The sequence below is a fragment of the Beta vulgaris genome, chromosome 8 (assembly GCF_026745355.1).
Source record: "Beta vulgaris subsp. vulgaris cultivar EL10 chromosome 8, EL10.2, whole genome shotgun sequence".
NCBI classification, from domain to species: Eukaryota; Viridiplantae; Streptophyta; class Magnoliopsida; order Caryophyllales; family Amaranthaceae; genus Beta; species Beta vulgaris.
In genome coordinates, this window is record NC_079209.1 from 22,508,565 (window position 1) to 22,530,350 (window position 21,786).

At 36.3% G+C, this 21,786-nt stretch overlaps 2 protein-coding genes across 2 annotated transcripts; one reads left to right on the forward strand and one right to left on the reverse strand.

Moving 5' to 3' along the window:
- Window positions 1-1,751: 1,751 nt before the first annotated feature.
- Window positions 1,752-12,170, reverse strand: LOC104883672 (uncharacterized). The gene is made up of 3 exons (XM_057391475.1): window positions 11,293-12,170; window positions 4,802-4,872; window positions 1,752-2,786 (listed from the first exon to the last, which is right to left on the reverse strand). Exons 1-3 carry the CDS (start codon window positions 12,093-12,095, stop codon window positions 1,840-1,842), a joined length of 1,821 nt encoding a protein of 606 aa, XP_057247458.1. The 5' UTR covers window positions 12,096-12,170; the 3' UTR covers window positions 1,752-1,839.
- A 3,176-nt stretch (window positions 12,171-15,346) lies between these two features.
- LOC104883673 (uncharacterized) lies at window positions 15,347-16,797 on the forward strand. The gene is made up of 2 exons (XM_057391476.1): window positions 15,347-16,303; window positions 16,351-16,797. Exons 1-2 carry the CDS (start codon window positions 15,347-15,349, stop codon window positions 16,795-16,797), a joined length of 1,404 nt encoding a protein of 467 aa, XP_057247459.1.
- The last annotated feature ends 4,989 nt before the right edge of the window (window positions 16,798-21,786 follow it).

The following is a 21,786-nucleotide window of genomic DNA, read 5'->3' on the forward strand; positions in this document are numbered from 1 at the left end:
TTCATGTTCAGATTTGCTCTTGCATTTTTTTTTGGATTATGAAAAATAATTGGTACAAACACCAACCCCTGTTAAATTACTAGCATGCAAGTAGGGGTGTTAATGAGCCAGGGTGGCTCGCAAACAGTTCAAGCGCAGCTCGGTCAAAGCTCGGCTCGAGAGGGCTCAACTCAAGTTCGAGATCGGCTCGTGATCTTAGCGAGTCGAGCTTGAGCTTAGTAGAGTTCGGCTCGAAAGTTTGTAAACATGTTCGTTAAATATTGCGGAGGAAGCAAGAGTAATAAGGGACCTCTTGTAATTATATGGGCATGTATAGATAGGAGTAGAATGTATGGTTGTTTGGGCTTGCCATATTTAATGGAAATTAGTCAAACATCCATACTTATACTTATAAAGAGTTTGATAAAATATTGGGTTATAATTATTCTAAAGTCTTGGTTAATGTTAAGCTGAATTTTCTTTCAATTTTTAAAATTTTGATTTCACGAGCCGAGCTTATTGCCATCAAACATGCATACACTGGATCAGTGTTTGTGAATTATTTAGTTAAGTTTTATAAGTCCCACATCGGTGAGGCAAAAACAAAACTTCACATCTCCAAATAGATACATGTTATAGAAAACATGACACATTGGGGAGGAAGCAAAGAGTAATAAGGGACCTCTTGTTTTACATAGGCATGTATAAATAGGAGTATAATGTATAGTTGTGGGCTTGTCATATTTGATTAAAATTAGCCTGACAACCATACTTATAAAGAGTTTGACAAAACATTCGGCTATATCTAAAGTCTGGGTAACGTTAAGTTCAATTTTCTTTAAATTTTGAAATTTTGATTTCACGAACTGAGCTTCAAGCCAAATTTTTGAGGCTCGACGAGCTTTGAGCTCGAAAGGCTTGGTATAAAGCTAAACAACCCAAAAGCAAATATATTGTTGGGATGGGGATTTGAACCTTGGGCAATGTCTTGGAATTCAGGATGGTACTCCACTGAGCTACTACCTCTCCCCATTGTTGTTAAAATCCCGATCCGAATCTTACGATTCTACGATTTTACGATCCTGGAGGACCTCACCGATCCCGATCCTACGTAGGATCTTAATTCTGTAGGATCTTTCGATCCTGCTCAACCACAAAAAATCACATGATAGGATCTTAACACGATTCTACGATCCTACAACTCTACGATCCGATCCTACCATATAAAAATCATAAAGTAATTTCACATATTATATTTCTCCTATTAGATTTTGATCGCATGTTACTTCAATCTTATTGTATTGAAAAACTATCATCATTTGCTAAGTAAGAAAATCATTATTAATATGTGTAAATTTTTAACATGAGGTTTTCACCATATTTTAGTATAATTATTATCTCTATTTCACCGAATTGTAGGATCTTACGATCCTACGATCCGATCCCACCGATTCGATTCTACCAGCCCCTACGATCCAAAGTAGGATCCTGATCCTGATAACATTGCCTCTCCCTCATTTGCTCTTACTATTGATTTTACATTTCATGGATTTGCTTGCTGCCGCCTTGTTTCTATTTATTCATACTTAATTAACTTGGATTCAAAGCAGAGGCCACATGACATCCTCGTAGTTGGGTGCAGGTACTTATTGAGGAGAAACAGGGCATAATTGGCCTCTAGGAAGCAACAATAATATAGAGCTTGCAATTAACTAGCACACAATGTCAATATCATAGTAATGGAAATTGTCCAACAATGTCAGCAAAGCAAGTGACCAAGCTAATTAAGCATTATATCAATCCATTAATTTAGGTAACATATTTACATTGAATAACAAGAAGTTGTAGCTAAAAAGTAAATCACTTGCCGGGAACAAAGTTAGTTGCAAATGCCCATGCATTGTTGTTAACTGGGTCAGCGAGATGGTCGGCAAGGTTCTCCAATGGACCTTTACCAGTAACAATAGCTTGAACAAAGAATCCGAACATCGAAAACATGGCCAACCTACCATTCTTAATCTCCTTCACCTTCAATTCGGCGAAGGCCTCTGGGTCATCAGCCAAGCCCAATGGATCAAAGCTACCACCAGGGTAAAGTGGATCTACCACCTCACCAAGAGGCCCACCTGCAACACGATAGCCCTCAACGGCACCCATCAAGATAACCTGGCAAGCCCAAATAGCAAGAATACTTTGTGCGTGTACCAAACTTGGGTTACCCAAGTAGTCAAGCCCACCTTCACTAAAGATTTGTGATCCTGCCTTGAACCAAACAGCCTCGCCAAACTTAACACCGTTGCGGGCCAACAACTCTGGGAATACACAACCTAATGCGCCCAACATGGCCCATCTGCAATGGATCACCTCAAGCTCACGGTTCTTGGCAAAGGTTTCTGGGTCAGCTGAGAGTCCAGCAGTGTCCCAACCGTAATCACCAGGAAATTCACCAGTGAGGTAAGATGGTGCTTCACCAGAGAATGGACCCAAGTACTTAACACGGTCTGGGCCGTACCATGGGCTGCCTGATGAAACTTGCTTGGGCTTACCAGCAGTTTTCCTCATTGTGATTCTTCCCTCACCAAGAATTTCGGAGGCGTTCGGGCCGAGATTGACAGCCTTCCCAGCGAGTGAGGGAGAAGAGAGAGCCATTGTGGAGGTTGCCATTGCAAAGAGACTAAGAGGAGAGAGAGTGAGATTAATTTTAGTGGGTTGAAGTTGGCTTGTGGTGATGAATGAAAGTTTTGAGGTTTGGGTTGTATTTAAATAGAGCAAAAATGGGATATGATCTTTATCTGCTTTCTTATTTGCTCAGGAAGATTTTGGTGCTATCCTAGTTGGCAATTTCTAAGCCATGGAGTGGGAACTGGGAAGATTGTATACACTAAAAAATAAGCGGGAAGATTTGATACCGTTATGTTTGCTGACCAATGCCGGAATGACATGTGGAGATTAAGGGATTGCAAAAATCTAGTAGAAATGTCTTGCTGAGGTCCTTCACGAGTTGCAACTTGCAACCAACGATCGCTATCTGGCCAACGCAGCTACATTGGATTACTGATAAGATTTGACACATATATCTAGTATAGTGATGGCCATTGGTGCGGGTTGGGCGGGCCGGACCGTGGGCCGTAGTGGGCTGGGCTAAGATTTCACGGTCCAAGACCAGACCGTGAAATTCATGGGTTGGGCAAGCTGGTCCGCGGGCTGAAAAATCTTGGCCCACACCGGTCTGTTACCGGTTTTCACGGTTCGTGGGTCTGATGGGCTGGACCGGGCTGACGGGTCGGCATGAGAATTTTTTTTAAAAAAATTATTTAATCATTGAAATTATTCATTATTCTTACATAAAATCTTTAAAATGAATTAAAAATATATACAAATATTAATATTAATGAATAATTTCATTATTTTTTAAATTTGATTGAATTATAATATATGCAATTTGATTAAAATATATACAATTTGATTAAAATATATACAATTTGATTAAAATATACATAATTTGGTTCAATATTTACTTGGATTGGGTTGGTTTGGTTCATGGGTCTGGTTGGACCGGTTTCATGGTCCGGACTGGGCGGTTTTAGTAGTGGGCTTTAGTGGGCTGGGCTCAAGAAATCTTGCCCACAACCCACCCACCAATTTCACGGTTCGAGCTGGGCTGGACCGGGCTTTTTCTGGCCCGGCCCACATGACCCACGAGGTGGGCTGGGATGGGCTGGATTGGCCCACACTGTTGGCCATCTCTAATCTCGTACTCTCTCCGTTTCTAAATAAGTGTAACATTTCTTATTTTCACGTTTGCCATTGCATTATTTTAACCATTAATATCTTCAATTATACATAAGTAAAAATTATAAAAAGTTGATATTAAAAAAATTCACATTCAGACGAATCTAACAAGATCTCACATTACTATGTTTTTCCTAAAATGTAAATCACCAAAGCTCATTAAAGTTTAAACTGTGAATAGTAAACACTATGCAAATGTTGCACTTATTTAGAAACAGAGGAAGTATTTACTACCAAATAGTATATCAAAACTCCCAAGATAATCACTTGGAAAAATATTTTAAATGGACACGATGTATATTAACTTAGGGTGCACCAGATTGGTATTGATATTAACTTCATATAATAATTGTATAGAGATATAGTTACCATATATACAATATAGTGGATTTTATTAACGAAAAATATATAGTGACATTATATGCAATATGGTGGAAGATTTAATTTTAATGTTTTAAAGCAGGAATATGTAAGTTGTGTAATATATGTCGTGATAAAAAAAACTAATATGAACCCGGTGCACACTAACTTAGTGTACACCTTATCCATCTCACGTGAGTTTTACTGATTACAATTTTCCGTTTTTGCCGCGTTCAGTGTTGCATGTTATAGTGTATTTTAAAAGATATAGTGTATTTTAAAATCATAGTGTTTTGCTGAGTTTTTTTGCATGATAGTGTTGCATGTTATAGTGTATATTGACATGATCATATAGTGTATTTTGAAATGATATAGTATATTTTGACATGATAGTGTAGCATGATATAATGTGTTTTGACATAATATAGTGTATTTTGAAATGTTATAGTGTAGTTTATTTGTATATTACACAAAATTATCATAATCGATCGTTATAGTGTTTGACATGATAGTGTATTTTGACATGATATAGTGTATTTTAAAATGATATAGTGTATGTTTGTTCTGACAACTGTTTTTTTTTAAATTTTAGGGCGAGAGAATCTTATTGAAGAGAGAGAAAATCGTGCGGATTTTGGAAAGTGGGAGTGACTAATTTGTAGTGGGACACATGTCTGAGCCTGGTCCACACTATTTTTGATGTGAAGCGGGTTCACACAAGACGGATTGATATCGTGATACCTGCTTTAACATGTAGAAAGATATAGTATAGTTTATGCATGATATAGTGAGTGTTTGAATGATATAGTGAGTTTCTACATGATAAAATGAGTGTCTGAATGATATAATACATTCTTAAGAAACGTTGTAATTTTTGTATCATATAGTATGTTTCAGAATGATATGGGGAGTTTCTCCATTATATAGTTAGTTTCTAAATGCTATATTGGATTGTTTAGAAATAATATAGCATATTTATAAATGATATAGTGAGATCTGCATGATGTACTAAATTGTATAGAAATAATACGTGCTTTTGACTTGGTGCACGCTAATGTTAACGTGAACAGGGTTCACGTAAGTCTGACTGTTCAATTGGATAAAAAAATTTTGTGTGGCAATGGTAACTGGTAAGGCTTTTATTCAAAGAAGAGAAGTGTTCTGGTCTGCTAGAGTATTTGAAAACTAAGATCATTTATTTGCTTTAATTGGTGCATAAAGTAGGAAATCACGATGACTGTAAAAGGAGTAAAAAAAACTATTAAATCTCGCGTCGATCTAGTTCTTTTAAAACAGGTACTCTTCAACAATGGATTACTCGAAACATTCGGTATCAAGCTAAAAATGACATGTCATCTGAAACATGGCCTATCTTTTTTGCTATTGTCATTTGGTGGTTATGGAGATGGAGGAATTGTGTTGTTTTTAATAACACTCAAGCTATCCCGGTTAATCTCATTCCTTATGGCGAGATTTGAGGAAACTTGGAGGACCTTAGGTGACAACATTATGGTTTCGGGGCCTACTGCTCCTCTGCGAACTGAAGCCTACATTCGCTGGCTGGCACCACCTGATGGTTGGTTGGGGTTGAACTCGGATGGTGCTGCCAAAGGGTCCCCAGGACCATCCGGAGGAGGTGGTGTTATTAGGAACAGTGCTGAAGACTTTCTATATGCCTACTCACTCAACTTTGGAGTTTGTCACGCATTTATGGCGGAACTCAAAGCTGTTGAGTTTGGGTTGGATTTGGCGAAGTGTATGGGAATTAGTAAACTGCAGGTGCAGATGGATAATCAAGCGGCTATCCCAGCATTGCAAGGAATTGAAACCTACGGAGGAGCATGTACACACATTATCCATAGATGCGGGAAGATGATAGAAGACCCAAGTTGGATCGTGGAAATCAAGCATTGTTACAGAAAAGGAAACAGAGCTGCAGATTGGCTCACCAATCAAGGAGTTTATCAGAACAACAAGATAGAGTTGATTCAAGTCCCCCCGTTAAATCTAGGTCGAATTTTGTTTGAAAATGTCGTGGGTGTTGCTATACCCCGCTACATTCCTTTCTAGTGTGTTTTTCTTTAATTGGTTTTTGTAGTGTAGCTGTTTTGTTTGTAGTTTTTCGCGAGCGCTGCCTCTTCTTAAGCATCAAAAAGAAATCTTGCGTCGATTACCTTTGTTTCAGGCGTTTCAGCCTCTAACCACTTCCGATTTTACTTTAAATTCTACCAATAGAACTCTCATACTCCTCGTCCAATGTGTAGTGCTAATTGAGTTAAGCACGTGAAAGTCTGTCAATAACTTGAGCTTGACTCATTAAATGCTAGACTTAATTCGGTACTTTAACGAGCCAAGTTGAGCTAGCCGAAACTCGATTCGATAATAAGCTCGTGCATTAGTTGTTCGATAAATTTTGTAATCATTATATAATTCTTCCGTTTCTTTTTAGTTGCAACGGTTTAATTTTTACATTATTCACCAACTCTACTTGGTTTTTGTAGTTAAGGAAAAACATATTTATGTGGAAACTTGTTAGATTCGTCTCCATATATATTTTTCAGATATGTACTTTTATAATTTTTAATTTTCGATAATTAAAGATATTAATGGTTGAAGTTATGTGTTGGCAAGTGTGAAAGTCAAATAGTTGCAAGTAAAAAGAAATATAGGAAGTATATTACCTCCTCAGTTCTGTTTTAAATGAAACATTGGGTGAAATAACACTATTCATTGATAAACTTTGACTCCAATTTATCGCCATTATATAAAGAAAAACATAGTCAAGTGAGATCTTGTTAGATTCGTCTCGATGCAAACTATCAAATTACAACTTTTTATATATATATATTTTACGTGTGCACAACTAAAGATATGAATGATTAAACAAGCGTTTCGGGTTGCGTGAAAAAGCAAACGTTTCATTTAAAAGAGAACGAAGTAATAAGTATAATATTTCAATTATAAACTATTTTTAGGATAAATATAAAACTGATTATTTATAAGTTACTTGAAATGACTATCAAAATTAAGAACGACTTTACATTAAATACATATGGTAATAGATTAATAAAAATAGATAAAACTTTATTGAGTTTGTCTTGTAAGAGATTGCCTACTTTTAGATTAAAACTAGGCAATGGTAAGCCCAATATCAAAAAGAGAATTAGCCCAATAGTTACTAAGTTAATTTCTTTCGGTGACTATTTTAATCCATTTAGTGACTAGGTGTACTTTTTATATTAAAATTAAACCGTCTCTTTTAATAATTTTTGAACTTTATTGTGATCTATTTACAAGAACTAATCAAGTTCATCTGCTCGCAAGCAAATCAAATTCGACTTGAAACCTTACAAAGTCGAATCGAGCTAGATAATTTGATGCTCCATAAGAAATATCTCGACTGGATAAATAAAGAGTCAAGTCAAGCAAAAGACAACACATAACCGACTCGCTCGAGAAGCGTCCCTTACTACAAAATTTCACATTATGAGCAACTAAGATTGATGACCTTCCCCAAAAAGTTAGTAAATAAAAAAAAAAAACCTCATCGTATTAATAACGAACACTGACTAGTAAATATATTACAAAATTATTTATCACAAGAGAGGTAAACACTGCCTATCTACCACTACTTAAAGTTACCAATAGGTTAAGGAATGGTATAAACTATAAAAAATGTCTCGACTCGTGAGTATATATGAAATTATGAAAAGAAAGATAAGCATTAAATCTCTACCTCTACCAATCCTTTGTATTAACAGTTTTTTCACCATATACTCCTAGAAAAAAAAAAAAAAAAATTGTTGCATTAACATCATGCATAGGTAGTAATTTAGAATTTAGTGGCTGATATACACCAACAACAGGATGATATCAGACTAATGCTATAAAAGATGATAAAGTTTATCTTATATTAGTTTCAAAACATTAAATTTGAGGTTGGTATTACTCACTCCGTTTCATTTTAATCTACACACTTACACTTTTCACGCATGCCAATGTAAAACTTTGGGGACATATATCTTTAGTTTTGTATTTGTAAAAATTATAAAAAGTATATATTAATAAAATACATACTAAGACGGATCTAACAAGATCCCACATGACTATGTTTTTATTCACGAATAAATCACAAACGAGGGTCAAAGTGCAATTTGTGAATAGTGTAAAATGTCAAAGTGTGTAGATTAATATGAAACAGAGGGAGTAGAAACCTATTTTGGATTTTGGCCATATTTGCTCAACTATATAAGACAAACATTTTTCCACTGTATCCACTTCCTCTTAATAAGTGTTTCCAAATATCAATTTTTCATTGGTTTTTTTACTAATATTTAATTAATGATATTAAATGTCATTAATAGTTATTGTAGACCTTAAAAAGTTGAAATAATGAAACTAACGGTGTGCCTCACTTATTTCTATTATATAAGCTAAGGGAGGAGGTATGGTATCCTCATTTGAAAAGACTTTTTAACCCTTAGTTCAATATAAATTATTACCTATTTAGATTTTGAGATTTTTCTCAATCATAATCTTTCCTAATTATGTCAAAGTAAGTTCAAAGTAACTAAAATAAACTGTCATAAAAATATGTATTGTGAGAGAAAAAATTTATGATTGAAAAATAAATTAACATAACTAAAGCAGTTTTCAAAGCAATTATAAAACCAAAGACATAAGAATTTTAATTCTACCTAAACTCTGAAATGAAATAACAATACCAACATCTATTAACAAGTCAACAAAATAACGAGAAAACAACTTATTTATCAAGTAATTTTTATATTTTATATTTACATGACTACATGATATTTAATTAGAACTAAGGATGATTATAAATTACACCCCTTAAAATTACATTTAGAAAAAATTTAATAATAGTCGTCAAAATAATCCACGCACGCATCGCGTGCAAAGAAGACTAGTTTATCTATTGTACCTCAACGTATTCGAATGAATTTGAACTTATTAAAACTTATTGCGGATTATCTTATATTAGCTAAAATAATCAAAATGATCCTCAAAGTTATTTTTAAAATGATGACGTAGAAAAACACAATTTTTATTACGGTTTTTTCAACAAGTACCCCCGAGTTTTCAAAAAAATCAATTGGTACCCTCCAAGTTTTCAAAATTCATAGGGTACCCCTAAGTTTCAAACTAATACACGCGGTACCCTTAAATGCCCTTAATGACTAACGGCGTTAACCGTAGTTAGTCATTAACCCTAATTTTCTGTTTTCAACTCTAATTAACCTTTAAACCTAACCCTAACCCTAATCCTAATCCTAATCCTAAACCCTAAACCTAAACCTAACCCTTCCCCCACCCTCCCACCACCCCTACCCCCTGTCCCACCCCCACCCCGCCGCCCCAGCCCCCTCCCTCACCCAGCAACCCCCTCCCCCACCCTCGCAACCCCACCCCCACCACAGCCCCCACCCTCCCTCCCCCACTCCACGCAATTTTCGCAGCCCCTGAAATCTCACCCCTCTCCCACACCCCCCACTCCACTCCACAGCACACCCCCAACCCCGCGCCACCACAACACCACCTCGCTTCCATTTTCGCACCCCTCCCCCACCGTCGTTGCACCACCCTCCTCCAATTTTCGCGAAAAAAGTCCCCCCACAGCGAAAAAACAGAGGGAAGAAAATGGAGTTGCGGGCGGCGCGGGGGGGCAGGCGATGGGGTGCGAAAATAGAAGGGGGTGGTGATGTGGTTGGCGTGGGGGTGGAGGGAAGGTCAGGGGGCGCGCGATGGGGGGAGGGGTGGGGGACTGCTGAAATGAACTGAGAGGGGAGGAGGGCGGCGTGAGGGTAGGGGAGGGATGCGGGGGTGGGGGAGGAGGGCGGCGCGACGACGCGAGGGTGGGGGAGGGGCAGGGGTGGTGGGAGGGTGGGGGTGGGTGGTGGGGTGGTGGGTTAGGGTTAGTGTTAGTGTTAGGGTTTAGTGTTAGGGTTAGGGGTAAGGGTAAGGGTTAGGATTAGGGTTAAGATTAGGGGATTAATTAGGGTTAAAGTAGAAAATTAGGGTTTATGACTAATGGCAGTTAACGCCGTTAGTCATTAAGGGCATTTAAGGGTATCCCATGTATTAGTTTGAAACTTAGGGGTACCCTGTGAATTTTGAAAACTTGGAGGGTACCAAGTGAATTTTTTGAAAACTCGGGGGGTACTTGGTGAAAAAACCGTTTTTATTATACACCTTAGCATACCATTTGTATAGTTTACCTAAGACAGTTGTTCTTGCTCATTTAGGAGAGTTCAAAATGAGCAAATGATAAGTAGGATAGGAAAGTTTCAAATGAGTATAAAAAAGTTCTGGGAGTAACATTTGTCCATATACTCAAAGGGTTCGTTTGATTCAATTTATTTGTCTTATTTTATCTTATTATTTTCGAAAATGAGTGAAGATAAATTAAACCATTATTATATCTTATATAGTGAATGGTTTCATTTTAGAACGACCTTTTTTTTTTCCACAATCCCACATTCTCCACTGTCCGCAGATAAAAGAAACGAATATACTACTACTATCATTATTTTTCGATTGTTATGGTAACGACGAAGTAGTTAACATAGTCAAACGTAAATTTATGAATATTGTCGAAGTTCAAAATGTAACCATTGAAAAGAAACGGACAAAATACTACTATTGTTTTTGTAAGTGAAGACGCTGCATTATAAATTTCCTTTGGGTACCAAGGATGTCTTGGCGTAGTGGTTAAGATTGAGGTGCTGTGAACGATAGGTCAGAGGTTCGAATCCCCCTCCACTTCTTTGTACTTTGTGCTGCCTTCGTGGCTCATATGGATCAAAAAATAAATAAATAAATTTCCTTTGGGTTCTGGTAGTTCGGAAGGAAATGTAATTTTCCATTACCACCTGATAAATGATTACATATGAACATTAATTTTTTGTAATTTGCTAAATCTTCCATTCAAATAAATTAGGATTGTCACGCAAAATATCCAATTAAATTCAGGCCAACCAAATGTACAACCTACAAATACTACAATTGACATTATAATTTATGATCTTCGACGTTCAAAGAAATCAATCCATATAAGCTAGCTATCTCAGGCAGTCAGGCATCTTGTTGCCATCGAGCAGCAGGGCAATGTTTTTGAAATCTCATAAGACTACTTCACTTTACTTGCCGGGAACAAAGTTAGTTGCAAATGCCCAGGCATTGTTGTTAACTGGGTCAGCCAGGTGGTCAGCAAGGTTCTCCAATGGGCCTTTTCCGGTAACAATAGCTTGAACAAAGAAGCCGAACATCGAAAACATGGCCAACCTACCATTCTTGATCTCCTTCACCTTCAATTCGGCGAAGGCCTCTGGGTCATCAGCCAAGCCCAATGGATCAAAGCTACCACCAGGATAAAGTGGATCTACCACCTCACCAAGAGGCCCACCTGCAACACGATAGCCCTCAACGGCACCCATCAAAATAACCTGGCAAGCCCAAATAGCAAGAATACTTTGTGCGTGTACCAAACTTGGGTTACCCAAGTAGTCAAGTCCACCCTCACTAAAGATTTGTGATCCTGCCTTGAACCAAACAGCCTCGCCAAACTTAACACCATTGCGGGCTAACAACTCTGGGAATACACAACCTAATGCGCCCAACATGGCCCATCTGCAATGGATCACCTCAAGCTCACGGTTCTTGGCAAAGGTTTCTGGGTCAGCTGAGAGTCCAGCAGTGTCCCATCCGTAATCACCAGGAAATTCACCAGTGAGGTAAGATGGTGCCTCACCAGAGAATGGACCCAAATACTTAACACGATCAGGGCCATACCATGGGCTGCTTGATGAAGCTGCTGGCTTGGTTTTCCCACCAGTCTTCCTCATGGTCACTCTTCCCTCACCAAGAATTTCCCAGGCGGTTGGGCCCAGTTTGACGGCCTTTCCAGCAAGGGAGGGTGAAGAAAGAGCCATTGTGGAGGCAGCCATTGCTAGATTATTGTGGATGTTTATAGATTTGTATATGAGTTTTAGAGAGAAGTATGTATAAGTTGATGTTTGTAGATGACTGAAGGATTTCCTATTTATATGAGTTATTCCTTAACTTAAGCTACAGGGGGTCCTTATCCTAAGGGATCATTATCTCTATTGCTATTGGCTTAGATTTTTGGCTGATCATCTAGGATTTTTCATGCTTACTTGGCTATTTGAGCACCATCACTATTCTTTTGTATTTTAGCTTGACATAATCAGGAGCCACAAGAGTTGAAGAAAATGAAAGTATACAAATTCGGGGAAACTGAAGTGCACCAATAGAAAGCTTTCATTTGGGTGAATGGGTTGAAAAGATACTTTAAAAGATAACATCTCTAATTCTCAACGATGTGAAATTTATTTCCTTATGTGTCAATGCTATTATCTTATAGATTTTCTAACATATTTTAATTTTAAAAAAGCTAATATGAACCCAGTGCACACTAATTAGCGTGCACCCGATCCATATCACGTGAGTTTAGGATAGTGTATCTTGATATGATATAGTTTAGAAAAAATTGTGAATAACCACCTGTCAGATACCCTTGTTTCAAAATAACCACCCCAATTTCATTTGCATTTATTAACCACCTCTACTTAGCTTCACGTTTTTAAATACCCACCTCTTAACAGAAAAAGGTGACTCCGTTAACAATGGGGCCCATTTTTTTTTTACTGACCTAATCTCCCTCCAACAAACCACACATTTCATACTTTTCTTCCTATTCTCTCTTTCCTCTCTCCTATTTCTTCTTCAAACTTCAATTATTGTTTCACCTTCCCCTCCCCATTTTAAATTCTTCATTCAATTTTCCGGACAAGATTCTTTCTCTATCTAATATGCAACTCAGTTTTTTATAGTGAGAAGAAGGTGTGAGTGACGGTGGTGTTACCGCATTGTGTCGTGAAGTTGGGGCCCAGTGAAGTTGATTATATGCCCTAAACAAGGTGTGAGTGACAGTGGTTTAAGCTGAATAATATCAGTTTCTGATATGGAAAAGTGCAAGTGTGTGAATATCAGTTTCTGTTCAGTTTGTGTGTGATATGAGTTTGGAAAACATATATCAGTTCATCGATGAATCTGTTTGATATATCAGTTCAATAAATTGACATATGGATGATGATATAGCTAAGATAGGTTCATTCTTCATTAAGAGTGAATGTCAAAATACATGATCATTCCACCATTACATAGCCTAGTTAAGTTCATTCTTATTAACTAACTTGGTTCATTTTTCCTAACACACCTACTACAACAATAAGCTTTCTCACTACTGGAAAGCAAACTAAAACAAAAAAAACTCCCTCCTAACTTAGCTAATACAACACTAATTGCATCTTATATTGCCCTAGCGGCTGCAATCAACAACATACATAACACACAAACAAACATAAATCCCTTGCATAATCCACCCTTCATTTGCTTTGGATTGGCTTTTTTCTTCAGCTTTAATTCACCCTTCAAAGTCTTATACTTGACCTCCAAATTACCATAATCATTCACCAAACGTCTTTATTGTCCTTGTAAACTGCTCACTTCATCTTCCAATGACCTAACTCTATCCTCCAACAACCTCTTCCGCAGCATAAGTTGATTGATAAATAACTTCTGCCATTTAGTTTGTCTCTCATCAATCCATCTAAAAAAACCGCAGCCGCTCCTCTCCGTTTCATGCTCATAGAATTTGCAAGACATGAACCTTCGTCCGGGATTCTTGTCAGTCCAAGAAGTCCTCCTTGCAACAAGGAGAGTACAATGGCAAGCAATTGATTCCCTTTCAGCCATAGCAAATTCCTAACAAGTTCATAAAGGTAGAATTTTTAGAATTCATAAGAATACAAGAAAAAACCCTAATTTCCCCTAGATAAATCCATTAAAACCCAGGAAATTGCAAAGAACATACCTAAATTTTGAGCTTCAAGAGGAATCACAGTGGAATTGAAGTAAATCTTTGCCAAGTTTGTTTAGATTAGGTTTGTCAATGTTAGAGATATATATATATATATAGGTCAAAGTCGAGCAAAATTAGCGGGAAATTTAATAAAAAGCGTGTCAACATGCCTCAGAGGTAACAGAGTCACCTTTTTCTATTAAGAGGTGAGTATTTAAAAACGTTAAGCTAAGTAGAGGTGGTTATTTAAACGCAAATGAAATTGGGGTGGTTATTTTGAAATAAGGGTATCTGGCAAGTGGTTATTCACATTTTTCCTATAGTTTATGTTAAAATGATATAGTATATGTTACTCCCTCTGCTTTTTTTTACTTGCTACATTTGGTTTTACACAACATTTTAGGTGATGTCTCTTTCAAAGCCTTTTAGTGTACTTTTTCACTCTTTTTGCATTAAATGAAGAAGGTCAACATCAGTTAATTAAGGAGTTATGGTGGATATTTTATAGGGCCACAAAGTTAAACCATCCGGTTTTTTTGGGATTAACTTTGGTGGGAAATTTTTGAAAATTTTCACTTCCCTCCAAATGCAAATAAAAAAGCACCTGTTGGACTAAATTTAAATTTGGAGCCACTTTTTTGTCAACATTTCACTTCACATTTCAGCCATACACAAAGGTTTCTCATCACAACATTTTGTAACCATACATTTTTTTGTAACCATACAAACTTCAACTTTCAGCCATTACAAGGAAATTGATAAGAGAAAAAACATGGGGAGGGGGGGGGGGTGATCACTCTCAGTTAATTCTCATCATCGAGTGATTAGGGACTAATTTTTTTTTTTTGTAAAAATTAGCATTTTGCTTCACTTGAGGAGAGTAGATGAGTTTCTTTGGCAACATCATGGTCTGAAATAGCATCTCAGACCATGGCTTCTCAAAGCCCTCAAATACCACCCTCCTCATCAGCTCAATCCGTATTTTGAAGGCAACATGAACCACCAACAAGGAACCACCAACAGCAACATGAACCAGAAAGAGTGAACATCTTCCAGCAACATTTGATTCTTGAAGTTCATAACTCAGCAATCTCCAACAGTAATCTCCAATAAGTAAATGAACATCAAGATAATGAACAAGGCATCAATCTGAATGAAGAACCAGAACATCATGTTGCAGAACCAGAACATGAACAACAACAACAACAACGCATCAATCTCAATGAACAACAAGGCATCAATCTCAATGAAGAACCAGAAGTGAACATCCAAATAAATCTCAATGACGAACCACTTCCTAGTGAGGAAGAGATTATGTCTGATGAATTTTATGATTCAGATGCAGAGGGTGAGATACACATGGAGTGGCTTTCTGATGATTCTGATATTGAAACAATGGGTTATGACTGGACAGATTCAGAATCAGATGAGGACCAACATGACCTCACAACAAACACACAGACAATCAATACACACTTTGTTTGGTTGAATGAATTTCGAAGGAACCAAGTAGCAAACAAGTTACAGCAACTTGCAAGCGAAAAAGACACACCTTATGGAGCGAAGTGGAAATTGCCTCGTGGCACAATCAATAAGTTAGCAACAAAGTACTCTGTTTCAAGGTGGACAATATCAAGAATATGGCACAAGGTAGAAATGCAAATGACATCAGATGCATCTATTGAGATTGGTTCCCTCAAAAAAGGTAGAGTTGGGAAGAAAAGAAAGATGCTAGATCCAAATGCATTAATGGAAATCCCTTTGAGGAAGAGGACTACTCTGAGGTTAATGGCGGCCGCATTAGGTATGCACAATTTGACACTTTATCGATTGATGAAAAGAGGTGCATTAAGGAAGCATATAAACACTATGAAACCACATTTAACACAATCACATAAACTTGCTAGAGTACTATGGTGTTTGAACGCAATTATTCCGGCAACTCTAAACACTATACCCAAGTTTTCACACATGTACAATATGATTCATATTGATGAGAAGTGGTTTTGCATGTCAAGAATTATGCAAAGATACTACTTGGATCCAACGAAAAAGGCACCTCGCAGAACATGCAAGTCAAAAAGATTCATAGTGAAAGTCATGTTTGAAGGTGTCATGTCTAGGCCACACATAACATCTGAGGGGGTGTCAATTTGGGATGGTAAGATTGGTATCTCTCCTTTTGTAGACAAAGTACCAGCAAAAAGACGGAGTAACAACAGAGAAGCTGGAACCTTGGAAACAAAACCCATCACAAGCATTACAAAGGAGGTTATGAGACAAAAATTAATTCAAAGTGTAATTCCCGCTAAAAACAGAAATGGCCACCATATGCATGCAAGGACATATGGATACAGCAAGATAATGCACGCCCGCACATTGACAACACAGATGCAGATTTCATAGAGACAGCCACATCGGATGGATTTAACATGAGACTAGTGAATCAACCAGTACAAAGTCCAGACCTAAATGTGCTTGACTTGGGTTTCTTTAATGCTATTCAATCCCTAAAAGATCAAAAGGCACCAAAGACTGTTGATAAGTTAATCAAGGTAGTTCAGGCTGCATATGATGAATATGACCCAAAGTTAGGAAATCACATTTTCCTAAGTTTACAATATTGTATGATTGAAGTTCTGAAGCTCAAAGGTAATAACAACTACAACCCTCCCCATGCGGGCAAGCAAAGAATAGAAAGGGAAGGGGTGCTACCTATTAGTGTAGAGATTCCAAGAGAATTAGTTGAAGAATGCCGAATATAGACTGAAATTGGTGTGCCTGAAGAAGTGGAGGGAGAGGCTAAACATGGGGCTTATAGTAGCACAGATTCAGATGATGAATTTGGTTACATCTAGATCGAGTCAGGCAGATTGCAAAACATTGACATTGGATACTGCCTTATTTGGGTTTTTTTTGTTAAAAGGAAGCTCATAGGAGTATAATTTGCCTTTTTTGTAGATAATATGGTTCATCACATTTTGTAAAGCGAGAAAGTATTATGTTTTGTCATTGAAGGAATAGTGCAATGTTTTTATTGACAAAATGTACAAACTGTCAACATAAAAAAATGGGATACAAATTACTCAAATGCCTCAAACATCAATTCTCTATCTAGTAAAGTATTGGAGTGGCATCAAGTTATTTGTAGCTCTCTGGAAATGCCTCAAACATCAACACTTTCATTAAAAAAATGTTGGATGGCATAAAAATAAGTTGAAATGAGTTACAATCATTCAAATGCATCAAACATCAACACTTTCACAATGAAGAAGTGTTGGAGTGGCATAAAAGTGTTTATAACTATCAACTTGTTTTTTACATCATAGAGTACCCAAAAAAAATTCATGTTAAGTGATAAAATTGCCTCAACCATCAACATTTTTGTAAGCAAAAATGTTGGAGTGGCATAAGTTTTCACAAAACATTCATGAACCAAATACTCCCTATGCTTTTATTTAGTTGCTACATTAGTTTTTACACAATAATTTAGGAGTAACAACTAACATGAATATAAATAATAAAATCACATCTCAATGTAATCTCAAGACAACAACTGCTACTAATCAACAGATAACTTAGTACTTCCCCCACTAAAGCCCCCACTAAAGAAATCTAATCAATAATACAAAGAATACCAAAGATCTAATGAATAATACAAAGAAGCTAATCAACGTGTGTGATTTGGTGTTTTATCACATTAGATAAGTAAAGAAATTTGTCGAAGTATTCTTTAAGAGATTCTTTAAGTTGTTACCCCATATCATCACCAAAGATCATGCTTAAATTTATTAAACCTACTTGCACACAGTTAGGCAGAACAACATTGTGTGAGCAATAATCCATAACTTCTTTATTTAATCAATAATGCACACAGTTAGGCAGAATACGATTCGTTAGAAAATGAGGACTCAATCTTCATTACTAGATAAATCACACAAACAAAAGGTCCTTCATCAGATGACCCTCAATCCCTCCAAAAAAAAAAAGCAACTTTAACAACAGACAAAGGAAATCAAGAACCAGATATCCAATTCTTAAAAAAATCCTAATCAATTACCACAAATTACCACCTTCACTACAGATCCAACAATTATACAGCAAAAAATACAACATACAAATAATAACTAGATTTTTAGAGAGTAGTACTTCCCTTATTCAAAGCCGACTCAGTTTTGAAAGAGGCGAGGGACATAGATCTTCAAGAGTTGGAGAACAATATCAGGAACCCCAATTGGAAAATCTGGGTACATATCCAAAGAAAACCCATCTTGCAACCTATACTCTGAAAGCCCCAAAATTTCCACTAGCAAATCTGGATTTGGCTGTCCGAAATTCAGATCTTCCCCATTTGTTTCTGAAAAACCACACTCTTCAACTTGTAACACGCCCATGGTCGGGTCGTGTTCATTCGACAAATCGAACCCTAGATCCAGTTGGTCAGGAGCGTCTGGGACAACCAGATCTAGATTATCCAACTCAGTAGCACAAGGATTCTGATCTGGAGTGTCCGGTACCATAAGTAGATCATCTTCATTATTTTCCGGTAAGCCGGAATTCATGGTGATTAGTGAGATCGAAAGAGAGAAAAGTTGTGAAAAATTATCAGTTGAAAGACATGAGGAAAGGAGAGAGAGATAGAGAGATGATGAGAAAGAAAATAGTGCAAAGGATTAGCACCAGGAGTTAATGTGAAGGATGGATCCAGAAACTCCATTAATGGGGGTAGGTGGCTGGTGGAGAGAGAGAGAGAGAGGGGTTTTTTATGGGGAAATGAAGATGGTTAGGTGAGGAAGGATTAATTAGCCCTTAATTGTTTGTTACAAAAATCCCTAATGACTGAAAAAGTAAAAGACAATGTCTCTTTTTATGGGCCAAATATATCAAATAAGGAAAGAGGAAGAAATGTAGCAAATAAAAAAAAGCAACCCTTTTAGGAAAATGTAGCAAATAAAAAAAAGCGGAGGGAGTAAAATGATATAGTGTATGTTAAAATGATATAGTATATGCTAAATTGATATAGTATATGTTAAAATGATATAGTATATGTTAAAATGATATAGTGCATGTTAAAATGATATAGTGTACCTATGTATAATATAGTGTATCTATTTTTGATATATATAGTGTATCTATTTTTTATATAGTGTATCTATTTTTGATATAGTGTATCTATTTTTGATATAGTATATCTATTTTTGATATAGTGTATGTTTCTGTAATGCGTTTAAGTAAATATTTTCCTATAGGATATAGTGTACCAAGTTATGATATAGTATTCCTATAGGATATAGTGTACCTAGTTATGATCTAGTGTACCTCTGTATGATATAGTGTACGTAGTTATGATATAGTGTATCTATATATTTTTGATATAGTGTATCTATATATTTTTGATATAATGTACCTATGTATCATATAGTGTATCTATTTTTGATATAGTGTATAAGTGAGTACTTCTCAACCGGTCACGTGCCTGGGCCTGGTCCACACTATTTTTAGTGTGAACCGGGTCCATGCAAGACGAATTGTTTTAATTTCTAGTAGTATGTAGCAAGGAGAAAATAATGTGGGTGAATACTGCATCTGGAAATTTATTAAAAATCTCAACTTAAAACAGATGACATTTAAGTCAATCTCCAATACAGTTTAAAAGTATATTGGGTTTATGTGAATTAATCTCCAATACGGGGCTACGATTACGCCAAGACTATAAAGCCTTGTACAATTTCTCGCAATGGGTACTCCATTCATTATTTTAATCACGAATGACTAAATGGGTCCAATGGTTGTTTTCCCCGTGTATTGGTATGTCCGTCCAAAGAAAAAGAAATAAATAGTCAAAGAGACAACTATCAACATTTATTATACCACCAAACCCCCTGTTTTTCCGGCCACCCTGCGCACCGCCACCCTGCTGGCTAGCATGCCGCTTCCTCCGTGCCACCTACTCGCCGGAGCTCTGACCAGCCCTCCCCTTCGTTGCCTACTTTGTTTTATAAGCAAGTAAGTTGTAATATTTTCCCTCTTATTATTGTTTTGAAAAGTTTAAGTCATTAGTTCAGGTCTAATAATTTACATGACCCATTAGTATGTTGGACTAATTAATTAAACTAACTTGAATTGTAGTCTTGCTTTTGTAATTTAAAATCTATACTATAGGTAGTAAATTTAGTTGTGTATAACTGTACTTATAATCTTTCAAGTTAAATATTGAAACTTAATATGTTTAATAAATCAAGTTGTTTGAACTAAGTTAATTAAACTTAACGTTATAAAATTCACTCTACGTCATGAAATAATCATACATCTTAAATTATGGTCTAAAATATATTATGAAGTAATCATTAGAATTTCACATTAGTGACGTAAAGGGTGATTTTGATTAGTTAAATTATAGTTTTCCATGTATAAGTAACTAATCGCATGATCACTTGTTCATAGCTTAAATATATCGAGTATGAAATACTACTACTTAAGTACACTTGGATTATTACTATGGTAAGTTAACGAGAAATATATATATAACTTAACATATGTAAGTTCTTTTATAAAATGTGAGTAATGTAAATGAAAGGTACTTGTTTTCACTTATTAACAATATGAATCCCACTTTCTAACTTTTAATTAAATGAATCTCGATCATGTCTTAGCTAAATAATTGAAAATAATTTTTAAGTACTTATTAGGAGCGCGGTAATTAGTAGACAATAATTTTGATAGTAAAAGCATACTATAATACGATACTTCTATAATCACACCTTCAAGTCATTAAATGAATTTCCATGAATGTTACGTTATAAGTATTAGTTGTAATTAAATAATTTTACATAAGATGGACTTAGAACTCATATTAAATGTGTCATATATTATATTAATATTAAAGGACATGTATAACAAATTTAGAAAGTTAAAAATTATATTTTAAGTAATAATGATGATAATGAGGTTCCAAAACCATTAATTTCAAAAACTCACTATTAAGTCATATTAAAGTACTTCATATAATGTGCACATGATGGAAATGGATCCTAGAGCTTAAAGATCTAGAATAAAATATTAGTAAGTCGTCCTTCATCAATTCTTGAATAGATTAGAAAGGAAAAAAGATATTATAAGCCTCCCCCGGCTATCAAGTATAATAATCGCGACTCGAGGTAACGTCTACTGCTAACACTCGCACTCCCCTTCCATCTACGTTTTATGACGCTTTTACATAATATTTTGATGATATGTGTTTATGGCCGGATTGCGGGATATGAAATGTTTCGCTAAATGATGTTTATGATGATAAATTGGTTTTCATGATGCTTAAGAGATGTTTTATGACGTAAATGTAAAAATGAAAAAACATGATAAATGAAAGTGAAAGACGGTTCTTGGCAGTACTTTATGCGCACCGCAAGTGTCACCTTTGTTGTGACCGCCTTTCGGATATGAAAACTGCAAGTGTCACCATTGATGTGACCGTCTTTTGGATTTGGGCACCGCAAGTGTCACCTTTGTTGTGACCGCCTTTCGAATTAATGTTATGGACACCGCAAGTGTCACCTTTGTTATGATCGCCTTTCGGATTAATGTTAATGGCATCGCAAGTGTCACCTTTATTGTGGTCGCCTTTAGATTTAATGATTATAATGTTGTACTTGCCAAGTTACCATTGAGAAATGATGTAAGAATCTTAAAAGGATGATATCTCATAAATGGTTGAACTTATGTGTTTATGAAATGTTGTTTGCAATATTCTCTTCTCC

Coding starts and splice junctions, on each gene's coding strand:
- LOC104883672 (XM_057391475.1), bottom strand. CDS start 12,095: ATGGCTGCCTCCACAATGGCTCTTTCTTCACCCTCCCTTGCTGGAAAG. Junction 4,873..11,292: donor ACTAACTTTGTTCCCGGCAA/GTAAAGTGAAGT, acceptor ATGTTAAAGCAG/GTATCACGATATCAATCCGT. Junction 2,787..4,801: donor TGTGGACCAGGCTCAGACAT/GTGTCCCACTAC, acceptor AATCTTCCTGAG/CAAATAAGAAAGCAGATAAA.
- LOC104883673 (XM_057391476.1), top strand. CDS start 15,347: ATGTCTGATGAATTTTATGATTCAGATGCAGAGGGTGAGATACACATG. Junction 16,304..16,350: donor TCACAAGCATTACAAAGGAG/GTTATGAGACAA, acceptor CGCTAAAAACAG/AAATGGCCACCATATGCATG.